Here is a 24,052-nt window from a genome sequence, read left to right on the forward strand (position 1 = left end):
GTGGAAGCTGAACTCGGGCTCACGCTCTGTAAGCTGCAGGCCCTGGTACAGGAAGGAGGGGGACCTTTCTCTAACTCATACTGGAGCATGTTGGGGCTGGCAGAGGCTTTGGCAGTGATATACATCCACTTCCTACGGAGGCAGAGTGGAATCCAAGTATGGTTTTCCAGCTCTGCTCTTCACTGCCTGCCAGTCTCAGACGTGCTCTGGGCTGCTTGGGAGGAGGAGGAGAAGCCCGTCCTGCAGACATTTCTCAACACCCCAGGAAGACACAGGTTTCTCCCTGCTGCTTTCACCTCTTCTACGGAATTCCCAGTGGTGCACCAGCTCAGCAGCTCCTGACTAAATTGAAAAAAGGTACTCCCCTGAGATACCATTCTTCCGTGTCCAATTGGCAAAACTCAGAAGACTGACAATATGCCATGGCCAGGGCTACAGAAAACAACATCCTTGAGACGATGATGCTAGTAGGAATATCCAATGGCACAGCCCCAGTGGAGAAAAATTTGGCTCTGTCTGATAAAACTACGTATGGATCTACCCTGTGACCCAGCAGTCGCGCTTCTAGGAACTTACCGCAGAGATCCTCCCCCACAAATACAAAAACACAGGAATATTCATTCACCGTGGCAATATTTATAATAGCAAAATACTGGAAGGAAGTCAAATGCTGATCCATAAAAGATTGGCTGAATAAATTACAGTCTACCCATGAAGTATAGTACTTTGCAGCTACTAAAAATAAAATAAAGAGGAAGATCTCTAGGAGCTAATGTGGAGAGATTTTCAGGATTTGTTGTTAAGTAAAGAAACAAGTTTACGTAGACGTATACTACATTTTAAGAAATAAGGGGAAATTTAAAAATTATGTATTTACTTATTTTTGCATAAGGGACTGACCAGAAACTAATGGAAATGGTTAAATGCAAAGTGTGGAGGGGAGAAAGATGAGGTATAGAGCGTCTCTGGTGCAACTTTTTATCTGGCTTTGACTTTTGGACTCTGTAAATGCTTTATATATTCAAAACTGTAAATTAAAAAAAAGGATTTAAAAAAATCAATCCCTAAAATTAAATACAAATAAAAATAAGCTGGGTATAAAATTGATAACCACGGAGAGTAACTTTTAAATACATACTCTGATCATACATTTTTAACAGCTTTATTGAATTACATACCATAAGGTTCACCCATTTCTAAAGTATACATTTCAATGGTTTCTAGTATATTTATAAAGTTGTGTGTAGTCATCATCGTAATCTAATTTCAGAATTTTTCATCATCCCCAAAATTAATTTTGTATCCATTTGCAGTCACACCCTATGTAACGCACACCCTGGCCCCCAGCCCTAGGCAAACACTAATCTGCTTTCTGTCTTCTGACCATACACATCTTATAGTGGGATATGTTTTGAGGACCAAAAAAACAAAACAAAAACAACAAAAGCCCAGGTTAGAAATCTTAGTGGTTAGTGGTAATATTGCTATTAAAACTCCAAAACCATTTTATGTGTATTGTAGGATAAGGCAGATGAATATGTTAATTATTCATGTTATTCATAACCACAATTTTCACTGTAAGAAAAAAAGATATACAAATACAAAATAAATGAAAGTGAAGAAAACCTTGTATCTTAACTATGAATAGGAAACATCAGTATGAACTCATGAAAAAAAATATTCTAGCTTCATCCACTGAAAGGGCCTAGAAGCTCTTTATAACACTTTTGTAGCAAGCCAGCCATCGTACTGAGCACCTGTAGTCCCAGCTACTCGGGGACCTGGGGAGGGTCACTTGAGCCCAGGAGTTCCAGGCTACAGTGAGCTATGATGACATCCAGCCTGGGTAAAAGAGCGAGACCCCATCTCATAGAAAAACAAAAACCAAAACAAAACAAAAAAAAACACTCCCGTAGCAATGAGTGCATCTAGCACCTAGACCTTGGTTTCTAAATACCATTAAAAAGAAAAAAGAGCTCCTTGGAGAAATGTTGGATTCCAGATCTGGGTCAAGGAAAGTAAAAGGTGATCCAGGAAATTTTTCTGTCCAGAAAGCAAAGAAGTGCTCAATGACGGTCACATTAAAATGACACAAGAAAGGACTCCCCCTGGCTAAATTTGGGATAATTTGAGCATTCCAAAGAATAGTGATGGTAATGGATCATCACACATTGAGTTAAAAAGTACAAAAATAAGTCTGCAAAGATGTTAACTAGTAAGGGGGTGAGAGGTGGGAGGACACAGGGAAAGCTCTTCTTTACAAAAAAAAAAATACCACCTAATAAATGTAAAAGAAATGACAGAATTTGAAAAATCACCATGTTTTAACAGTGTAACAGTTAATTTGGGCAAAGATCATCACTGGAGGCTATTAATAAAAATATGCAGTGAAATGCGTGGAGGACAATGACATGCACACAGTCTCAAAGTATCATGATACTTTGAGTATCAACTCACAGATCATTCACTTATTGCAAAGGGGAAAATACCTTAACAGCGTAGAGCTCTGGAGGCCACCACCTTAACCCAGTCACCAAAATTGGCATTACCAGTAGCGGAACAGGCTGATGGACATGCCTCCTGACGGGATGCACTAAGGTGTCCCCAACACAGCCCAGGTAGTATTCTTGCCAAAAATATTTAACCTCAGTCTCATCATGAGGAACAATCGGACACAGCCAGAATGTGAGGCATTCTACGACAACGGGCCTGGACTCTTCGGAAAGAGCCAATATTGTAACAAACTAGCACACAAAAATATTGGGGCCTGTTTTACATTCCAAGGACTCAAGAAACATAACCACCAAATGAATTGTGTGAACATTAATTAGATATTGGCTTTTGAAAAAATTATAAAAGATATCATGGGACAGTTGGGGTGCCTGGATGGGGGCTGTATATGCGATGTTATTTTGGAAGAATTGTTAATTTTCTTAGGTGTTATAATGCTGTGGTTATGTAGGAGAATATTCTTAGGAGAAATGTGTTGAAGTATTTAGCAGTGACATGTTGTGATGTCTACAAAATACCCTCAAATTTTGAGCAATGATAAATATAAATAGGGAAAGAGCAAATATGGCAAGATGAGTGTGAGTGAAGGTGATGGGTGTTCATTATTTTATTTTTATAACTTTTCCATAGATTTGAACATATTCAAATAAGAAGTTGCAAGGAGATGTAAACTTGCTGGTGGGGTTCATATGTGAGGGAGGCTTGCCCCACCTGCCTTTCCTCTGGTCTAGGCGGGGTTTGGCTCAGCTCTCTGCCATCTGCACACTCTCCGCCTCCTTATCAAGCTGAAACGTTGTCTCTTGTTTCCACTCAGGTGAAGACCCCCTTGTGGACGATCAAAATGAACGTGATATCAATTCAGTCGCTGGTGTTTTAAAACTGTATTTCCGAGGACTGGAAAACCCACTCTTTCCTAAGGAAAGGTTTCAAGATTTGATATCTACTATTAGTAAGTATTTCCCAGGAGGAACAATGGATTCCTTGACAAATCTTTACTGAAACTGAGCTGCAGGTTCATTTCTTTGCTAGGCACAGAGGAGGGATATTACGAAAGAAGGTTGTGGAAATAAGAAGATGGTTTATAATGAAAGGGGTAATGGGCACAGCACACCCCCGGGGTACAGAAGGGGCTCAGAGGAGAAGCAGAGGAAGACTTGGTTTCGTAGATCAGAGCCAGGAGACATATGTGAGCAGAGTCTTCCAGGAGGAGTGGACACAGGGGATCCTGGGAAGGGTTGGGGACACAGGCCAGTGGGACCAGCAGGAGGGTGACCTGGCCAGTGCATGGTGCAAGAGGCTGAAAGGATAAAATGGAGCAAGAAGGGGGATGACCTTGAATGTCTTACAAGGGTTCCGGAGCTTTTCCCCTTGGGTGATAGGGAGCCATGGAAGGCTTGGGGTCAGGTCAGCAACGTGACAAACAAAGGAAATGGTGAAAATAAGTTGACTCGGGGCTCCCTCTGATGTTGCTAGCTGTGAGAGTCCTCCTTGACTGGCACGTTTCTGTGCATCAAGTTAGGAGGAGCCCAGTCTAGGGGGCTGACATCATGGCGCCTTCACTGTGAGGTGCCCAAATCCAAGGTAGCCCTTGAGAGTAGTTTTTTAAAATAAACTTTTAATTTTAGAAAATTAGAATTTTAGTAATTTCAAATGAAGTTTTCGATTTTATTTGCTTTACAGAAAATTGCCACGCAGTTTCACTAGGGTTGCTCTTACAGGACTCTTGACAGACATCTGCAGCCAGGGAAATGTCCCAAGAGTGGCAAGAGAAGAGGGAGGCTTGAACCTGCTTGTTTTCTTACGTAACAGACCCTCCCTCTCCCCTCTGCCCTGCACATTACTTCCTGCTCATGCTTCCAGATTGACTTCAAGCTCTAAATCGTGTCTTATAAATTCCAGGCCACAAAGGCCCAGCCCTGTCTGAGCCCTGTGTCACTTGCTCAACCAGTGTTTCCAGAATCCCCCAATAGCCCAGTTCCTGTGCAGGGCCTTGAGAAGATTTCAGGTCTAGAACTGACATGAAAAGAGGTCAGAGAGGAGATTCCCAAGCATCTGCCAGATTTTTTGGTCAGTACGTAGCTTGAGAGGGGGTTCTTCATTGGACATTGATTTCATGAGCAACTAGTATGTGCCAGGCCTGTGTTGCAGGTGGTGTTTGTAAAGGGTTTAATAAAACATAGTCCCTGCCTGTGTTTGTCAGGACACAGGTTGCAGGGGACAGAAGCTCAAACTGGCTTAATCCGTAAAACGGAATGCATTGGTTCATGGACCCGAAAACTTCAGGCCTAGCTGGATGCGGACCTGCCCACGCATTTGTTCCCTGCTCGTCTCTGAGCTGGCTTCGCTCGCAGGCAGGACCTTCCTTCCTGGGGCCCCAGCTGCTCCCGCGGCTCACTTTTCTCCCGCCCACAGCCCCGAGGCTCGGCTCTGATTGGCTCTGAGTAGGCAGCACCCAAGCCCCGCCCATGGTGCTCTCTGATTGGCCAGGCCAGGATCACGTATGGTCCCGCCCCTGAGAGCAGAGCTCGCTACCCCAGTCCACGTGGGCCGACAGAGGAGGTGCGATCTGCGGGTGTTTCCTTCCGCGCTGTCTGAGGATGAAAGGGCCCTGAAAAGCCCCTTTATGTTTCAGAACTGGAGAACCCAGCTGAGAGGGTGCACCAGATCCAGCAAATCCTCATCACCCTTCCCCGCGTGGTCATCGTGGTCATGAGATACCTCTTCGCCTTCCTCAACCAGTGAGTGTCTGGCCAAGGGCCCCCCTTTTTTTCCGTATACTCATTGAATCGTGGACATGGGGCCCTTTTTTGACTGGCCCTGGCCTCCTTTGGGAGGGTGTGTCCTGAGGCTTTTGCAGGTGCTGTTTTGAAAGAAGAACATGGAACCTTCTGGATTTGAGTAGAGTCCCCCAAAAGAAAGAAATCACAGGGGCAGGATTTGCCTTTCCCAGATGACTTGTGGGTACCTCCTCTCTCCTAGCCTCTCTCAGTATAGCGACGAGAACATGATGGATCCCTACAACCTGGCCATCTGCTTCGGGCCCACCCTCATGCACATCCCTGATGGGCAGGACCCTGTGTCCTGCCAGGCACACGTCAATGAAGTCATCAAAACCATCATCATCCATCATGAAGCCATCTTCCCCAGCCCCCGGGAGCTAGAGGGACCTGTGTATGAAAAATGCATGGCTGGAGGGGAAGAATATTGGTAAGATGCCATTCCTCTTAATATAATTATTATCATCATCGTTGTTGCTGCTGTTGTATGGGAACAGTAAGAAGCCCTTCAGTTTTCTTACTGCGATAGTCTGTGCTTCCATATGCATTTTCTCATTTGAGCTTCACAGCAGCCTTACGTGAGAGACAGGTATATCAGTCAAGGTTCTCTTGGTTACCAGGAACAGAAATACAGCTCAAACTGGCTTAAGCCAAATGGGAATATATTGATTTACTTAACTAAAGAGTCTGGGAATACATGTCTTCAGGTATAGCTCGATCCAGGGGCTCAACTATTATCATGAGAACTTGGTCCTGCAACCACCACGCCTTGCCTCTGCTTTATCCTGTTTTGGTTTCATTCTCAAACAGCCTTTCCCTTGATGGTTGCAAGAGGCAGCCAGCAACTTTAGATTTATAACTCATTCAGCATTTTCAATAGAAAAAGAGCTTCTCTTTCCCAAATGTTCCAACCCAAGCCAAGAATTGTGTTTCATTGCTGGGGGCTGGGTCTGGTGAAGCAATCACATTGATTAGAAGAGGTGATGCTGCAACTGGCTGGGTGGGTCACAGGCCCATCTCAGGAAGCAGGGGAGTGGATGATCCCCACCTTAGCCTCATGAACTGAGTGTGACACTTCCCACTGCTGTCCCCTCTCTCCTAGGAGTTTTCTTTTCCAGGCTATGTGAGCTCAGCTTTTTTTGAGTGTTTCACAGTAGGTCAGCAATCACTAGATGGGCACCTCTGTGTATCTGGTACAACACTAGGTCGTAGAAGAAATATTTTAGAACCTTTTAAAAATCAGGGCTGATTACCTTCCCCAGGCTATGACTTTAAAATGGGAAGACAGGAGAAAATTTTAAAATGTGGCAAAGACGGGAAATTGAGAACATGAAATGACAGAGACCAGTCAGAGGGTTCCTACTATTTCTTTGTTCCCAATCCAGGGCAGCACACAGCTATATATTTAGGTATTACCCACACTGCTTTCAGCCAGCTGCCTACAGAGGAGTTTGTTTTTTGATTGTCAAAGCATTCCTGGACTCTTGTGTTGCCTCAGTTCTGTGGGCATATTTGGGCAGTGCTTCAAAGAAAGAAGGTGTTCCAGTCTTTTGTGTTCCCCCCCAACATGCCTCCCCACACAGGAATACTGCGCATGGTGATGTCTAATCACAGTTCTCTCATCTCATTTGAGGCAGCAGGGAACAAGTCTATCCCTGTTCTGTAACAGAAACATTAAACAGCCAGCAAGAATAATTTCTGGACAAAGAGAAGCTTTTCACACAGTTTTTGCAACCATTACCAGTTCTCTTTTCTTACTGCAATATATATAATTAGTGTTGTGGGAAGGGACCCGCAGATCTTCGTGTACTTATCAAAGAACAATATACAATAACCACACTTTTCTTAATCCTATTTGTTTCCCATGAGACTGGAAAACTATTAATTACATGGTAATTTTGGAGGAGTTTTCAAAGCCAAAAAGGGAGATTTGGCAGAGGGTCTCATCACAGTAGACAACATTCATTCATTCAACAGATGGTTACCAAGCATCTGTCACGGGCTGGGTCCTGAGCAGGGAGTCAGGATGGAACCTGGATGAGATTAACGTCCCGTGCAGCGAGCTCTGATGGAGCAGGAAGCAGGCGGTTCCAGAAGGGGGGGCTCGCTGAGCCAATCTGGCCAAGTCAGGAAAGGCTTCCTGGAGGAAGTACAGACGGAGCTGAGACTGTAGGATGAACTGGAGCCAGCCCAGTGGGGACTGGGCAAAGAATATTCTAGCCTTGGAGTGTTCAATAAAAGGAAAGTGGTTCAATGTGGCCGGAGTATAGCATGTGACAGGCGGACGGGGTGGGATGAGGCTCCACAGGTCAGATAGAGCCAGGTTATGGAAAGTTTGGAAGCCTTGTGCAGTCTGGATCTAATCTAGGTGGCAATGGAGAATTTTTCTTAATAAAATCCATATCCCTTTAAATGGCATTATAAATGTCACCTCCTCTGAGAAGCCTTCCTTTCCTTGTAGGTCCCTTCCGCCATTATTATCTCTGTCCATGTCTTTCCTATATAACATTATTTCAACCTGCACCTGTTTTGTTTACTGGCCTGTTTACTTGGGCATTTTTCTCGTTCCTCCCCCTACAATATAAGTAACATGAGGCCAGGGAACTTGTCTACCTTGCCTATCACTGCTTCCCTCCTGCCTGGCATACTGTGTGGCGTATGTTAGGACTCACTCGGTGACTTTGTAAAGAAAAACTGACTAAGTGAATGAACCCTGGCCTTGAGAAGCCCGTAATCTAGCAAGGGGTTAGCAGCTGGTGAAATTAAACCAGCACGGTGACAACTAAATTTGAAGGCCCCGGATCACTCAGCCACCATCCTCATCGTGGTTGCCAGCCTGGTTTGCTGCCACTGCCTGGGTGGGTCTGGGCTTTTGCACACAGACTCACAAGGCAGCCCTTGCTAGCTTCACTTCACCTCTTGGGGTGTCGCCTCAGCTGTAAGACAAGGGAGTCAGGCCAGATGAGAGGATTCATAGTACTTCAGAGATTCCTGTTCTGGCCTCTGGTCCTTCCGATGATAAATGCTGGGGCTTTGCCACTGCCCTCTGGATCTTACAGAACATGTAAGCATCAACAGCCTTCGCCTGAAACATAGCCCAGCAGATTCCCGGGCTAGGAGGGAGCTGGGGGCGGCATTTGGGAAGCTTCCCAGCGAGGGAGCTGGGAGTGGTTTTCAGATGGAAAAGACAGGACGGTGTGAGCCTGCATCTGAGCCGGATGAGGGCCCAGAGGTGGATTGGGCTGGCACGCATGGGAGGCTCAGGGTAGTGTGAGGGCAGACAGCCCCCCAATGAGTCCCCCTCCCATGTTTCCTTGCAGTGACAGCCCACACAGTGAGCCAGGGACCATTGATGAAGTTGACCATGACAATGGCACCGAGCCTCATACCAGTGATGAAGGTGAGTGAGGGGGGACCTGGGGCCAAGGGACCCCCCTGGGAGCCCCTCAGCATGATGCCAGCCCAACCGTAGTGCTGGCCCACATAGCCCCCTCCAGCTTTCCATGTCAGCACATCTGCCCTGCAGAACAGAGGGGGACCCAGAAAAACCTCCAAGAAAAACCTTCATTGCATGCCCCAGGTCCCAGCACAGGCCTGACAGAGCAGATCCTCATGGGCGCACATTGTGTTCACATCTCACACCCAGCCCACTTAATCCCTTCATGTGTCCTGCCTGGCCTGGGGGCAAATCCTAGGTGACGAGAGTTTCTTAAGTAGGAAGCAACCTCTGTCATTGCTAATGACAGAATTCCCAATTCAAATTGACTTAAGCATAAAAGGAAATCAGCTCATATATCTGAAAAGTCTCAGGGTTGGCATGGCTTCAGGCATAGCTGGATCCAGGAGCAGAGATGATTTTTGTCAGGACTTTGTCCCTGCCTCCTGGTTCTGCTTCCTTCTGTGCTGGCTTCATCTCCTTGAGGATGTGCTCTGCACCAGGCCTGTGCTGGGACTCGGGCACAGTGATGAACGAGATGTTGCCCCTTGAGGAGCTCTTGGTCTGTCACCAGACCTGCACAGACTGGAAGAAACTCCTCATGATGCAAAGTGATAATGCCAGACTAGTCCCCAGTGCAGCGGGCACCCCGAAGATGAAGCCAAGGGTGATGACCCTGGGAGGTATGCGGACAGAGAGAAAGGCCAGCCAGGTGCCAAGGCACTCACCAGATTCCTCCACCCCTTCCAGACAAGGAGAAGAGAGTCAGATTAGTCTCTAGGGAAACTGGACTGTGTAGATAAGTGATCTGGACAATATGGGCCCAGGGCCAACTTGTCCATTAGGCCGAGTAGGTACAGTGCCAAGGGTCCATGCTACTGGTAGGGTCCACTAAAATGTTTTAATTTCTTTTAAAATCAGAAGGAAAAAATGAATATGATATACAGTCCAGATTATATTAGTCTTTATACCAATGCAGTTGTAAAATATAATTTTTAACATTTTTTTTTATGGAGGAAGGGATCCATGTCGGCAAAAGTGCCCATGGCCCGTGAAAGTCAGAACACGGCCCTGTATGCACCAAGTGTTGCCCTCCTTTCTCCCTGTGGTAGTTTTACTTTTTAAACATCATTATTTAGCAGTTCTCTTACTTGGCCTTTGTATTTCCCTTTGAGGGACAGTCCTGTTTGCTACCGCATTTGTCAGGAGAGCTGGGTGTGTACTCAGGGGAGGTTTCTGGGAGCTGATGAAAGAAGCAAGACTGATAGGTAGGTTTTCACATTCTAGTGGGACTGTTTCAATTGCTAGTGACAGAATTCCCAATTGAAATTGACTTAAGCATAAAAGGGAATCAGCTCATATGCCTGAAAACTCCCAGGGTAGGCATGACTTCAGGCACAGCTGGGTCCAGGAGCACAGATGATTTTTGTCAGGACTTCATCTCCATCTTCCTGTTCTGCTTCCCTCTCTGCTGGCTTCATTCTCATGTGGGCTTTCCCTGTGTAGTGGTCTCCAGCAGTTCCGGGCTTTCACCATCCTTTTACCCAGAGTCCCAGTGGAAAAGAGCTTCCTTTTCATAATGGTGCCACGAAAGGTCCTGGGGTGGAATCTCACTGGACGGCCTTGGGTCACGTACCCAGGCATCCAATCGCTGTGGCCTGAGAGGGAGCTAATGGGGCAGACCTGGGTCACAGGTACAGAAAAGCAAATCCAGATATGACGTTCAGTTTTGCCAAAATCCTGAGAGGCTGAAGTCATCCTGAACTAAGGAAAGTGTCCTGCAGAGGCTTTGGAGGTGTGAAGGCTGCCACCTACTGCTTATTCACTTCACAGCAATTTGCTTTTCTCTTTCCTTCTTTTCCTTCCTCTGCCTACCACCTCTAGTTCTCCCTCCCCTGCCGTTCTCTCCATCTGTTGCTCTTTTTATTTCTGGATCTGTTTCTCTCTCCCTCTCTCTCTCTCTCTCTTTCTGACTTTTGTCTTCCTCTCTTCTTCTCTCTCCCCGTCTCTTTCTCCCTCCCCATCTCCTATCTCTGTGCCGGATGTGTGCTTGTAGCTCCCTCTTGGTCTAGATCATGCCTTCAGTCTCTCCTTCCGCTGGAGGAAAAGCACCTCTTGTGTTGAACAGGATGGGCTGATCTTTCAGAACTGAGACATGTCAGGGCTGCTGCTGGTGGAGGCAGACGTGCCTATAAGGGGCCGGGTCTGGTGTCCTTTGAGAACCCTTATAGCTCTGCGTGTCAACCCGGGTGTCAACCTGGGCGCCTACCTTCCTGGGGGCTGACATCCCTGTCGGTCCCCCTGCTGGGTTTCCCACAACTCCTTGGTCTGATGGGTAGAGGGCTGCTCCGGGCACCAGGGCTGAGGATGAGGAGGGATGGAGAGAAAAGAGCTTGCTGGGTCTGTGAAGAAGCAACCACAGGACACACCCAGTAGGCTTCCTCCCCACACCAAGAACCCGCTCTCCGGGCAGAGGCTCACAACCACCCCTGGGATGGGATGAGTAGGAGCTTTGGGTCCACTTCCCCAGAAGATCCTTGTTCCCATTGTTCTTTGTAGGGCTGCTGGTTTCTGAGAATAACAAAGGCAGGAAGAATCATCTTGAAAGGAAAATAGCCACACTGGGAGAGCCAGTTTCATGTTCCCTGAAGGCTTCCTGAATGTGTTGGGGGGAGTGTGGAATCAGGAGCATTCCTTGGAGGAAAATTAATTGCATTTTCTATGATTTGATTCTCAACTTGACTGTTATTGGTATATAGAAATGCTACTGCTTTATGTACATTGATTTTGTAACCTGAGACTTTGCTGAATTTATATATCAATTCCAGGAGACTCTTGATGGAGTCTAGATACAAAATCATGTCATCAGTGAAAAGTGGTAATTTGACCTCCTCTTTCTTGCTTTGGATGCCATTTATTTCCTTTTCTTGCCTGGTTGATCTGGCTAGGACTTCCAGCACTATGTTGAATAGAAGTGGTGACAGCGGGCACCCTTGTCTTGTTCTAGTTCTTAGGAATGTTTCCAACTTTTCCCCATTCAGCATGATGTTGGCTGTGGATTTGTCATACGTGGCTTTTATAATTTTGAGATATGTTCCTTCTATTCCTAGTTTGTTGGGGGGTTTTATCATGAAAGGGTGCTGAATTTTGTCAAATTCTTTTTCTGCATCTATTGAGATGCTCATATGGTCTGCGTTTTTGCTTCTGTTTATGTGGTGAATCACATTTATTGATTTATCTATGTTGAACCATCCTTGCATTCCTGGGATGAAGCCCAGTTGGTCATAGTGGATTATTTTTTTGATGTACTGTTGAATTCAATTTGCTAGTATTGTATTAAGGATTTTTGCATCTATATTCATAAGGGATATTGGTCTGTAGTTTTCTTTTTTTGTTGTGTCCACATTTTCTAAATGTTACATTCATGCTGACCCTTGCCAAAACTGGCAGAAATAGTGAGCTTTGAGGACAGTCTAGAGGGTACTGGGCTCAGAGAAAGAGATCTGGATTTGAAACACACAGGGAGTCCTTTATGGCCATGTGATCTGAGGCAAGTCCCATAACCTCTGGCCTCAGTTTCCTTATCTGTAAAGTGGGAATGACTGCACCAGGAGAATCATGGCATGAGTTAAAATGAGGTGACATGCATGAAGGAACTTAGCACAGTGCCTGGGATAAGGAGGTGGGTAAGGAAAGTTAGTTGACTATGTATCAAATATAAATCCTCCCTAATCCTGAAGAGAAACTGAGTTCTGGAGAATTTTCTTGACCCAACTGGTCATTGGCATCCTAAACCTCTTGGTGTATTCACCTGTTTTTTCTCAGGCATTTCATTTGGGAGATCATCAATATCTTCTTTTCTCTCAAAAACCCCGTGTGAATGGAACCCGGCAGGCTTCAAAGGTCAGATCAGGCATCCAATTATGGCTGTAGGTCCTAGGATAGATGAGTCAGCCGGTGACTGCCAAATTGGAGGAACAATTTAGTTGCTTGGGTATCTGTTTCCTTCTTTGTCTCAATAGATTCTACAACCACCTGCTGCCTGATGCCCCGTCTTGGGTCTGTTAATACTTCATGGGATAATCTGGAAGATCCATTGTGCTTGCTCTTTGATTTCCAAGATTTATAAAGAAACTGTGGTTAGGCTAAAAATCCTTGACTGTCAGAACTAAACCAAATGAAAAAATTAAAGCAGCCTGTCACTAGCAACCTTAATAATTGGAAGCTAAATGAGGAACAAGATTGCCAGATAATAAAACCACTAAAATCAGTAACAGAAGCATGTTCATACAATATGTCAATTTACAATTATAATTGTGACACCTTTCTCCCACTGATATTTTCCCATAATTCTTGAGGTTGCCTTTGACTCTTCCTGCTGTTTGTCTGTTCTAGAACAACTTGTCAGTGGTATTGTACAGATGGCTTTTTGCTTCTGTCTTCTTTCACTCTGCATAATGTTTTAAGATTTATCTATGTTGTGTGTATTAAGTTGAAGGTATTAAAACTGTATTAGTCACTTTATGCATGAACACTCCAATTCTGCTAGAATTATGGCCACTCTTCCCCATGAGGAATAAAGACCAATAGAAAACAAGAACAATGGCCAATTTATTAATATTATTAACTTGGCTTATGTTCCTAATCCCTAGTAACAGAGATGGTAAACTGGCCTGCACCACCTGGCATAGGCCTGATACCTAATGAGGACTCTGCCTTCCTCTTTTTTGAGCCACTTTATCGAGATATGGATCATATGCCATACAACTCAGACATTTAAAATGTATAATTCAGTGGTTTTTAGTATATTGACAGACATGTGCAACCATCACCACAATGTTAAAACATTTTCATCATCTCAAAAAGAAGCCCCGTGGTTTTGGCCCTTTACACTATCCCACCCCCTGCTCCCACATCCTCCCCAGCCCTAGGCAACCACTAATCTACTCTCTGTCTCAGTGGATTTGCCTATTTTGGACATTTTACATAAGTGGAATCATGCAATATGTGGCCTTTGTGACTGGCTTCTTTCTCTTAGCATGTTTTCAGGGTTTATCTTTGTTGTAACATTTATCAGGAGTTAATTTCTTTTTGTGGCTGAATAATGTTCTGTTTTATGGATAGACCCACATTTTATTTATCCATTTGTCAGTTTATGGACATTTGAGTTGTTTCTACTTTTCAGCTATTATGAATAATGCTGCTATAAACATTTGTGTATAAGTTTTGTGTGGATACATGCTTTCATTTCTCTTAGGTGTATACCTGGGAGTGGAATTGCTGGATCACGTAGTAATTCTATGTTTAATCATTTAAGGAGTGGCCATACTGTTTTCCAAAGTGACTGTGCCATTTTACAGTACCATTAGCAGTGCATAAGGGTTCCAATCTCTCCATATCTTCACCAACACTCATCATTATCTGACTTTTAGATTTTTGCCATCCTAGTGAGTGTGAAGTGGCATCTCATTGAAGTTTTGATTTGAATTTCTCTGATGCTTAATGATATTGCTTATCATGTGCTTTTTGGTTGTTTGTATATCTTCCGTAGAGAAATATCTCTTCATATCCTTTGCCCATTTTTAAATTTGGTTATTTGTCTTTTTATTATTGAGTAGTAACAGCTCTTTATATATTCTAGATGTAAGTTCCTTAGTAGATATATGATTTCTAAATATTTTCTTCCATTCCATTCCTTGCCTTTTTACTTTCCTGATGGTGTCCTTTAAGGCACAAAAGTTTTTAATTTTGATGAAATCTAATTCATCTATTTTTTCTTTTGTTGCATATAATTTTGGTGTTATATCTAAGAGTCCTTTGCCAAATCCAAGTTCATGAAGATTTATTCCTGAGTTTTCTTCTATGAGTTTGAAAGCTTTAGGTCTTACATTAGGCCTTTGATCCATTTGAGTTTATTTCATATGTGGTATAAGGTAATGATCCAGCTTCATTCCTTTGTATGTGGCTGTCCAGTGGTCCCAGCACCATTAGTTGAAAAACCATTATTCTTTCTCCCATTGAATGGTCTTGGTACCATTGTAAGAAATCAGTTGACCATAGGTGTATGGTTTTATTTTTGGACTTTTCAATGCTGTTCCACTGATCTATGTATCTATCTTTGTGCTAGTACTATTATACTGTCTTCATTACTGTTGCTTTATAGTAAGCTTTGAAATTGGGAAGTGCAAGTCCTTCAGCTTTGTTCTTCTTTTTCAAGATTGTTTTGGCTATTCTGGGTTCCTTGCAATTCCATTTGAATTTTAAAATCAGCTTGTCAATTTCTACAAAAAAGTCAGCTGGGATTCTGATAGGGATTGCATGGAATCTGTAGATCGGTTTAGGAGTATTGCCATCTTAATAGCATTAAGTCCTCTGATCCATGGGTAAGCATGGGATGTTTTTCCAATTATTTAGATCTTCTTTAATTTCTTTCAGTAATGATTTGTAGTTTTCAGAGTATGAGTTTATCACTGCTTTTTAAAAATTTATTCATCAGTATTTTATTCTTTTTGATACTAATGTAAGTGAAATTGTTTTCTTAATTTCATTTTGAATTGTTTATTATGAGTGTATAGAGATACAATTGATTTTAATATATTGCTCTTGCACGCTGCAGCCTTGCTGAACTTACTCATTCAAATAATTTTTAGTGATTTTCTTATGATTTTCTACATATAAGATCATAACTTATATGCAAACAGACATAGTTTTACTTCCTTCTTCCTTTCCAATTTGGATGCTTTTTATTTCTTTTTCTTGCCTAATTGCCCTGGCTAGAACCTTCAGTACAATATTGAATAAAAGGGAGAGTGGAAATCGTTGTCTTGCTCCTGATCTTACGGGGAAAGCATCCAGTATTTTACCATTAATGATGATGTTGGCTGTGGGTTTTTCACAGATGCCATTTATCAGATTAAAGAAGGTCCCTTCTATTCCTAGTTTGTTGAGTGTTTCATGATGAAAAGGTGTTTGATTTTGCCAGATGCTTTTTCTTCATCTATTGGTATGATTGTGCAATTTTTTGTTCTTTGTTTTACTGATAAGATGTATTACATTACATGTTATACTTTTCTGGATGTTAAAGCAATTTTGCATTCCTGGGATGAATTCCACTTGAGCATGGAGCATAATTCTTTTTATATGTTATGGCATTCAGTTTGTTAGTATTTTGTAGAGGCCTTCTGCATCCATATTTATAAGAGAAATTGGTCTACAGTTTTCTTGTGATATCTTTGTCAATACTTGCCTCATGTTGAGTTGGGAAATATTCCATCCTCTTCTGTTTTTTGGAAGACTTTGTGAATAATTGTGATTAATTATCCTTTAAATGTTTGGTAGAATTCAGCAGTGAAGCCATCTGGGCTTGGACACTTCTTTATGGGTAGTTTTTTGATGATTAAGTCAATCTTTTGACTTATTACAGATCTATTCAGATTTTCTGTTTCTTCTTGAGTCCCGTTTAAATAGTTTGTGTATTTATAGGAATGTGTTCATTTCTCTAAGGTATCTAATTGATTGGCATACAGTTGTTCATAGTATTTCTTTATGATCCTTTTTATTCCTGTAAAGTAATGGTAGTAATATCGTTTCAGTTCTGATTCCAATATTTTTAGTCTTCTTTCTTGTTTTCTTGGTTTATTTAGCTAAAGGTTTGTTAATATCAATGATCTTTTTAAAGAACCAGCTTTTGTTTTCATTGATTTCCTACTCTCTATTTCATTAATTTCTAATATTAACATTTCGTTAATTTCCAATATTTTTATTATTTCCTTCCTTCTGCTTGCTTTAGGTTTAGTTTGTACTTCTTTTTCAGTGTCTTAAGGTGGAAGTTTAGGTTATTGATTTGAGATTTTATTATTTTTTTATTTGTGTAAATTTATGGGGTACAAGTGTAATTTTGTTAGACGGATATATTGAACGGTGGCAAAGTCAGGGCTTTCAGTATATCTATCAATGGAATAACATACATTGTCCCCATTAAGTAATTTCTCATTATCTACCCTTTTTTTCTTAATATAGGCATTTATAGCTATAAATTTCCTTCTGAACACTGCTTTAGCTGCACCCAATATGTTTTAGTATGTTGTGTCTTCATTTTCATTTATCTCAAAATGTTTGCTGATTTCTCTTTTGCTTTTTATCTTTGACCATTTGTCATTTGGGAGTGTGCTGTTTAATTTTGACCTATTTGTCAGTTTCCCCAGTTTTTTCATGCTATTTCTTCTATAGAAATCAATAGCAGGAAAGAGATTTCTATAGAAGAAATAGTAATTTCATTCTACTGTTGTTGGAGAACATATTTTATATTATTTGTATCCTTTTAAATTACTGAGGTTTGTTTTGTGGCCTAGCATATGGTATAGCCTGGAGAATGCAGTTGAAAGCATATATAGCCTCCTTTCATTGGATAGAGTGTTCTATAGATGTCTGTTAGGTCTAGTTGGTTTATAGTGTTAAGTCTCCTATTTCCTTTTTGATTTTCTGTCTAGTTATTCTACTCATTATTGATAGTGGGGTAGTGGTCTCCAACTATTATTTTTGAATTGTTTATTTCTTCCTTCATTTTTGTCAGTTTTTGCTTCATGTGTTTTGATGGTCTATTATTAGGTGCATTTTGTTTATAATTGTTATATCTTCCTGATAGATCAAACCTTTTATCATTATGAAATATTCCTCTTTATCTCTAGTAATATTTTTTATTGTAAAGTCTATCTTGTCTTAGCCATTCCAGCTTTCCTGTGGTTGCAGTTTGCATGATTTTTTTCTATCCTTTTACTTTACATCTAATTGTGTCTTTGAATCTAAAGTACATCTTTTGTAGACAGCATACAGTTAGATCATGTTATTTTATCCAATCTGTTAGTCTCTGCATTTTACTTTGGTTGTTTAATCTATTCGCATTTAACGTTATTATTGACATAGTTGGATTTATGTCTGCCATTTTACTTTTTGTTTTCGGTGTGCCTCATGTCTTTTTTTGTTCCTTTAGTCCTTCTTTAATGCTTTCTTTTGCATTAAGTGAATATTTTCTAGTGTAGCATTTTAATTTCTTTAATGATTTTTTCACTATATTTTTTAGATTTTTGAAGTTTTATTTTATTTTTCTTTGCTACACAATAGTTATACATACTTGCTGGACACAATGTATGTTTTGATACGTGCATGCGTTGTGTCCTGATCCAGTCAGGACAGCCAACATATCCATCACCTTAAACATTTATTATTTCGTTGTGATGCAAACATTCAAAATCCTCTTTTCCAGCTATTTTGAAACATATAACACGTTATTATTATTAACTATGTAACCCTACTGTGCAATAGAGCACCAGAACTTATCCCTTCTATCTAACTGTAACATTGTACCTGTTGACAAATGTCTCCCCTCCCCCACCCTCCTCAGCTTCCAAGAACCACTCTTTTATTCTCAATATTTTTAATTTATTTTTTAGTAGTTGCTCTAAGATTTACCATATACATCCTAACTTATTAGAATGAGCTTCTAATTTATACTGGCTTAATTCCAGGGATATATGGAAATGTTAGTCTAATAAAGTTTTAGGCCCTTTTCCACCTTTTTATGTTGTTATTGTTATACATCTATTAATGTTACAAACCCAATGATAAATTATTATAATTATTACTTTACCATCTGTAGTCATTTCATTAGCCCAGTATACCTGTGCTCTCATCCACCTCCTTTGTGCTGTTACTGGCGAGTACATTACACATATATTACATTTCCATGTCTTTAGGCCCAACAATACATTATATTCACATTATTTTATATACTTGCTTCTTAAATCAATTAAGAGAATAAAGGAGAATAATATGCGTTTATACTTTTTAAAATAATCACATTTACTGGTGCTCTTTGGTGTGTGTGTGTGTGTGTGTGTGTGTGTGTGTGTGTGTGTGTGTAAATTCAAATTACTATACTAGATTACTTGCTTTCAGCCTGAAAAAAACTTCCTGTAGTATTTTTGTAAGGTGAGTTTGCTAGAAAACATTTTCTCAGTCGTTTTAATCTGGGAACATCCTCATTTCACCTCTTTTTTGAAAGATAGCTTTGCTGGACAGAGGATTCTTGGTTGATGGTTTTGTGTGTGTGTATGTGGTGTCGGTTTTTTTTTTTTTTTTTTGAGCACTTCGAACATGATATTCCACTGCCTGCTGGCCTCCATTGTTTCTACCAAAAAGTAAGCTGTTAATCCTATTGATGTGTTATTTTTCCTCTTGCTGCTTTCAAGATTTTATTCTTGTCTCTTTCAGTATTATTATTATTATGTGTCTGTTTCTGGACCTCTTTGCATTTATCATGCTTGGAGTTCATTGAGCTTCCTGGCTGTGTAGGTTATTGTTTTTCAGTAAACTTGGGAAGTTTCCAGCTGTTATTTCTTCAAATATTTTTTTTCTGCTCTTTTCTCTCTCCTTTTCTTCTGCTACTGCTATTACATTTATGTTGCTACACTTACTGTCCCACATTTCTCTGTTCATTTTTCCTCAATCTTTTTACTTTCTATTCTTTAGCTTGTGTAATCTCTGTCAACCTGTCTTCAAGTTTGCTAATTCTTTTTTCTACCAGTTCAATATACTATTGAGCCCTCCAGTAAATTTTTTATTTCAGTTGTATTTTCAGTTGTAGAATTCCATTTTTGAATTTATAATTAATTTCGATCTTTGTATTGATCTATTTGACATGATATTGTCATCATACCTTCCTTTAATCATGGTTTCCTTTAGTTCTGTTAACATATTTATAATGGCTACTTTGAAGGCTCTTTCTGTTAAATTCACCATCTAGTTGCTGTCACAGGCAGTTTCTGTTGCCTGCTTTTTTCCCCCAGTGTGTGGATCATACTTTCTGTTTCTTTGCATGCCTTGTAATTTTTTATTGAAAACTGGACATTTTAGATAATATAGCAACTCTGGGTGCTGGTCCCTACCCTTTGGAACTTATTGCTGTTAATGCTTGTTTATTTGTTTAGTGATGGGTTGGATTATTTGTTAATGTCTATAATCATCCCCCTCTCTCCCCACACATAGTGTTACCTCTCTGATGTTGTTTCCCGGGAAGGAACAACCTAGGGTATTCCCACTGTGACCCTGGGCTGACAGCGGATTTGGTAGGGTTCTTCTCTTTCCATGACCATATCGAGCTGTTGGACTCCACTAATTGTTGGGTGATTCTTCTGTTCTTTTCAATTCCATCCAGCTGTATTCCCTTTTTCTTTTCTGCAGACTATCTGGCCTGCAGTGTAGCCTGTACCTTCATTAAATCCATGAACTACTCTGCAATTGCCTTTCACTACAACCTCCACTGTTTTTGTTTGTTTGTTTGTTTTTTTTTTTTTGGTCTGTCCGCCCTGACTAGAGTGCAGTGGCATCATCGTAGCTCACTGCAACTTCAAACTCCTGGGCTCAAGTGATCCTCCTGCCTCAGCCTCCCAGAGTGCTAGGATTATAGGCAGGGGCCACCGTGCCCAGCCTTCTTTTTTATTTCTTTTTGTATTTTTCATGAGTTTCCCTAGGGAGCTCTTTATGCTGTCAAGCCCGAAGTCAATCTCACCCCTTTCCTTTTAAATCAAATCTAAGTCTTAATACCAGCTGGTGCTACAACCCAAAGTAATGAAAGAAGCCAAGGTCATGAGTGAGAAGAGAAGAGAAGAGGGTCCCTGTGCACGGGCCCTCAGGGAGGATGAGAGAGGAGAGAAGGCGCATCCACATTCCCGGCCTCTGACACAGTGACTCTGGCTCCTAATAAACTGTCTGATGACATGGGGTGGAGTGGGGGGGTGGGGCTGGGCAGGGGGCAGTGATATTGAGAAGAGTCTCCTCTCCCATGCAGGCAGGATTCATGGCCTATAAGAGAATTCTCTGGGATGGCATGGTTAGAGAGAGGAATTTGAGCTTCCTGTTGGGTGAAGGGTAGAGATGGGTAATTTGTAGAGACTTATAAAATATACAACCTTCAGATTCTGAAATAAAAGCAAAACTCCAACGTGTCTTTTCGTCTCCAGAAAAGATCATGCCCCGGACTGTCGTAACAGCCTCTGAACTGCTGCTGCCTCCAGCCTCTCCCCTCCAGTCCTTACCCTGCTCTGAGACTGCTTTGCCGTAGGAGGGACTCTCCTAAAGTGTGACTCCAGCCAGGTCCCTACTGAGATAGTCCTCAGCTTCTCCTTTAGCTCAAGGCCTGGCCCCTCCATCTCGTCGCTCACTGTAGAGTCCGTAGGGTACCTTCCTGGCACAATTCGCCTCTCAAAGGCAGGAGTTGAATCGAATATCAAACATACGGTGTTGTGTATCTGCATTTTCATAGTTCCACTATACAGATGCAAAAAGGCCTTGTGGTGGGAATAAACTTAGCATGTTTTAAAAACATCAAGAAGCCTCTATTAATGATATCTGGCATCTAAGCTTGCATATCAGCTCATCACTCTCTACTTGTGTGACCTGCACCTGGACATGTCATTTCAATGCAGCTTCAGTTTCCTCATCCGTAAAAGGAGGGTAGTGCCTCAAATATTATTGTAAGGATTAAATGTGATAATGTAGGTGGACCACTTAATACTAGTAAAAGCTTAATTTGTTCCTGCAAGCAACAGATAGACACTGCATGCCTACTAGACCCAGGGACTGTTCTAGGAGTGGGAAATAAAATAAAATCCCTGTCCTAGTGGTGCTCACACTTCAGTAGGAAAGACTGACAGTAAAGGAGCTATGAATATTGAAAACTACACAGGCATACATGCTCACACAGTGCACACACGTAGACACAATATGCACATACAGATACGTAATTTCAGGTTGTGATAAGTGCTATGAAGAAAAATAAAGCAAGAAAAGGTGGTAGAAAAGAAAGTGATTTGGCAGTTGGGGCAATAGCATTTGAGTACAGACCTGAATGAAATCAGGAAATGGCACACAGTGATTAATAAGTATTTGTTGAATGTGGATGAATGCAAAGATCTGGGAGAAAAACATTCCAGAAAGGGGCAATAACAAGAGCAAAGGCCCTGTGGCAGGAAAAAACTTGGCATGTTTTAAAAGGATCAAGAAGGCTTTGTGAATATTTATACTGGAGATTTTAGGGGTAAAGTGTACTGCTGTCTACAACTTAATTTAAAATTCATTAAAAAGTAAGATGGATAGATGGATGGTTAGATAGAGGGATGGATTGATATATGATAAAGCTAGTACAGTAAAAATATTGGTAGTAAAATTTAGGTGGTGGGTATATGCATATTCACTATAAAATTCTTTCACCTTTATGTGATGTTTGAAAGATGTCACAATACGGCAATGGAGAAGAAACATCGAGAAGGCTAGTGAGACAAGGGGCCCAGAGCAGGGAGGGCCCTGTGAGCTGTGGGAGGACATCGGGTTTTGTTCTAAGCACAATGGGAAGCCTTTGGAGGTTTCGGGCAGAGGAGTTTCATGATCTGATTTATGATTTTAAAAGGTCCTCTGGGCCGGGCGCGGTGGCTCACGCCTGTAATCCTAGCCCTCTGGGAGGCCGAGGCGAGCGGATCGCTCGAGGTCAGGAGTTCGAGACCAGCCTGAGCGAGACCCCGTCTCTACTAAAAATAGAAACAAATGATCTGGACAGCTAAAAATATATATAGAAAAAGATTAGCCAGGCATGGTGGCGCATGCCTGTAGTCCCAGCTACTCGGGAGGCTGAGGCAGGAGGATCGCTTAAGCCCAGGAGTCTGAGGTTGCTGTGAGCTAGGCTGACGCCACAGCACTCACTCTAGCCCGGGCAACAGAGCGAGATTCTGTCTCAAAAGAAAAAAAAAAAGGTCCTCTGGCTGCTGTGGGGAGAAGTGGCTCTACCCAAGCAGGCATAAGAGGCCAGGCAGAGGGAAAACGGTGGCCTGCCCAGGGTGGCGCAGTGGGGGTGGTCAGAGCCAGGGGACAGTTGGAAGGAGTCGCTGGTGGGCTGGGAGTGTGGCCCTCAGGAGCAACGCCCAGGCTTTGGCCTGTGCAAGTGGGCACACAGTGGTTCTGTTTCTTGAGATGAGGAAGATGAGGGAATTAAGTACCTTTGGGTGACAGCGTGTGGGAGAGTGGTGAGGGGGAGAGTCACATATTCTGTTTCAGGCAGAGAAACCCAAATAACAGACTTACTAATCAGGGGTAGCTATTATTACTGTTTCTACCACACACAGTTATATAATGGCATCTGCAAACACACATGCTCTATCTTAGCTTGAGGCTCGGCCCTGTTCCTCCTGTTTTCTTCCCCTACATTTGCTACTCCTCCCCCTCCCGTTCAATTCCACACCACCATCCAGTGATGCACAGGGTCTGGGGACAGGAAAGGCAGAAACAAGGACACCCAGGCAGCCTTCCGTGCTCCTCTGAGCACCAGCAAACCCTGCTTGGTCAGCAGCTTTATCTGACCGAGGGGGTCTGGGGGGTCTGGGTCAGAGGAAGGTCTGGGGTCAGCCCCCAAGTTCACGTAGTGGTCTGGGCTTGGCTCTTGATCTTGCAAACCCTTGGGCTTGTCTGTCTCCTGCAGCTAGGCAGGCAGTTGGGCTACCGGGCAGCTCCAGCACGCGGCTGGGTGGGAGATTCAGAGATGACGCAGAGAGAGGGATTGAGATCTCCTTGTTTGACTGAGAAGGTGACTGAGTCAAGATCTGAGTTAATTTGACCCATTTAGTGGTGCTGGCATCTTCTTCCCTGCTTCTTCCCGTGCCTCCCCCCATTACCTGTGTCAGGATAGCGTTTAAAGACATTGTCAGGGAGCCCGCTGGGGAAAGCTGGCTTAACTGTGTGAGACCCGCTCCCTGCAGAAGGCTGTCTGAGTCACTGGGGACTGGATGTGTCCTAAAGCCACCACAGCATGGTCTTCTTGAGCCAGAGGGGAGCCCTGGTGTGTGTGCGTGTTGTGGGGTCATAGGGAAGTGAACAAGGGAGTTTCCTCCTTTTGCTCTTGGATGTTCCATACCATCCATGGTCCTTAGAAGTGCATCAGTCCCTGGTAACGACCGCAGCGGCAACAACAAGTACTTAACTCTTACAGAGTGACTCTGTGCCAGGCACTGTTGCAAGCACTCCATGTACTCACTTAATCCTCCTAACAGCCCTATAAGGTAGGCAGGTACTATTATTATCATTTCCATTTAACAGATGTGGAAACTGAGGCTGAGAAAGGAGAACTAAGTAGCCCAAGGTCACATAGCTAAAAAGTGATAAAGCCAAATGTTCTGACCTTGACTCCATGATGGACAGACGGATGGGTAGGTAGAGACAAGATCATCCGTGATAAGTGGAGCAGATAGAAAGTCTCAAGGAAGCTCAGACAGGGAAATGATCTGCA

General features: G+C 42.5%; 1 protein-coding gene across 1 annotated transcript in view; it reads left to right on the forward strand.

Moving 5' to 3' along the window:
* The window catches only part of SRGAP3 (SLIT-ROBO Rho GTPase activating protein 3), a 77,304-nt gene that overhangs the window by 42,761 nt on the left and 10,491 nt on the right, over positions 1-24,052 (forward strand). The window contains exons 12-15 of the mRNA XM_045530453.1: positions 3,326-3,460; positions 5,144-5,249; positions 5,491-5,718; positions 8,609-8,688. Of these exons, the coding sequence (XP_045386409.1) occupies positions 3,326-3,460; positions 5,144-5,249; positions 5,491-5,718; positions 8,609-8,688 (549 nt within the window). The remainder of the gene's footprint in view (positions 1-3,325; positions 3,461-5,143; positions 5,250-5,490; positions 5,719-8,608; positions 8,689-24,052) is intronic.

Source organism: Lemur catta, chromosome 18 (assembly GCF_020740605.2).
Source record: "Lemur catta isolate mLemCat1 chromosome 18, mLemCat1.pri, whole genome shotgun sequence".
Taxonomy (NCBI): Eukaryota; Metazoa; Chordata; class Mammalia; order Primates; family Lemuridae; genus Lemur; species Lemur catta.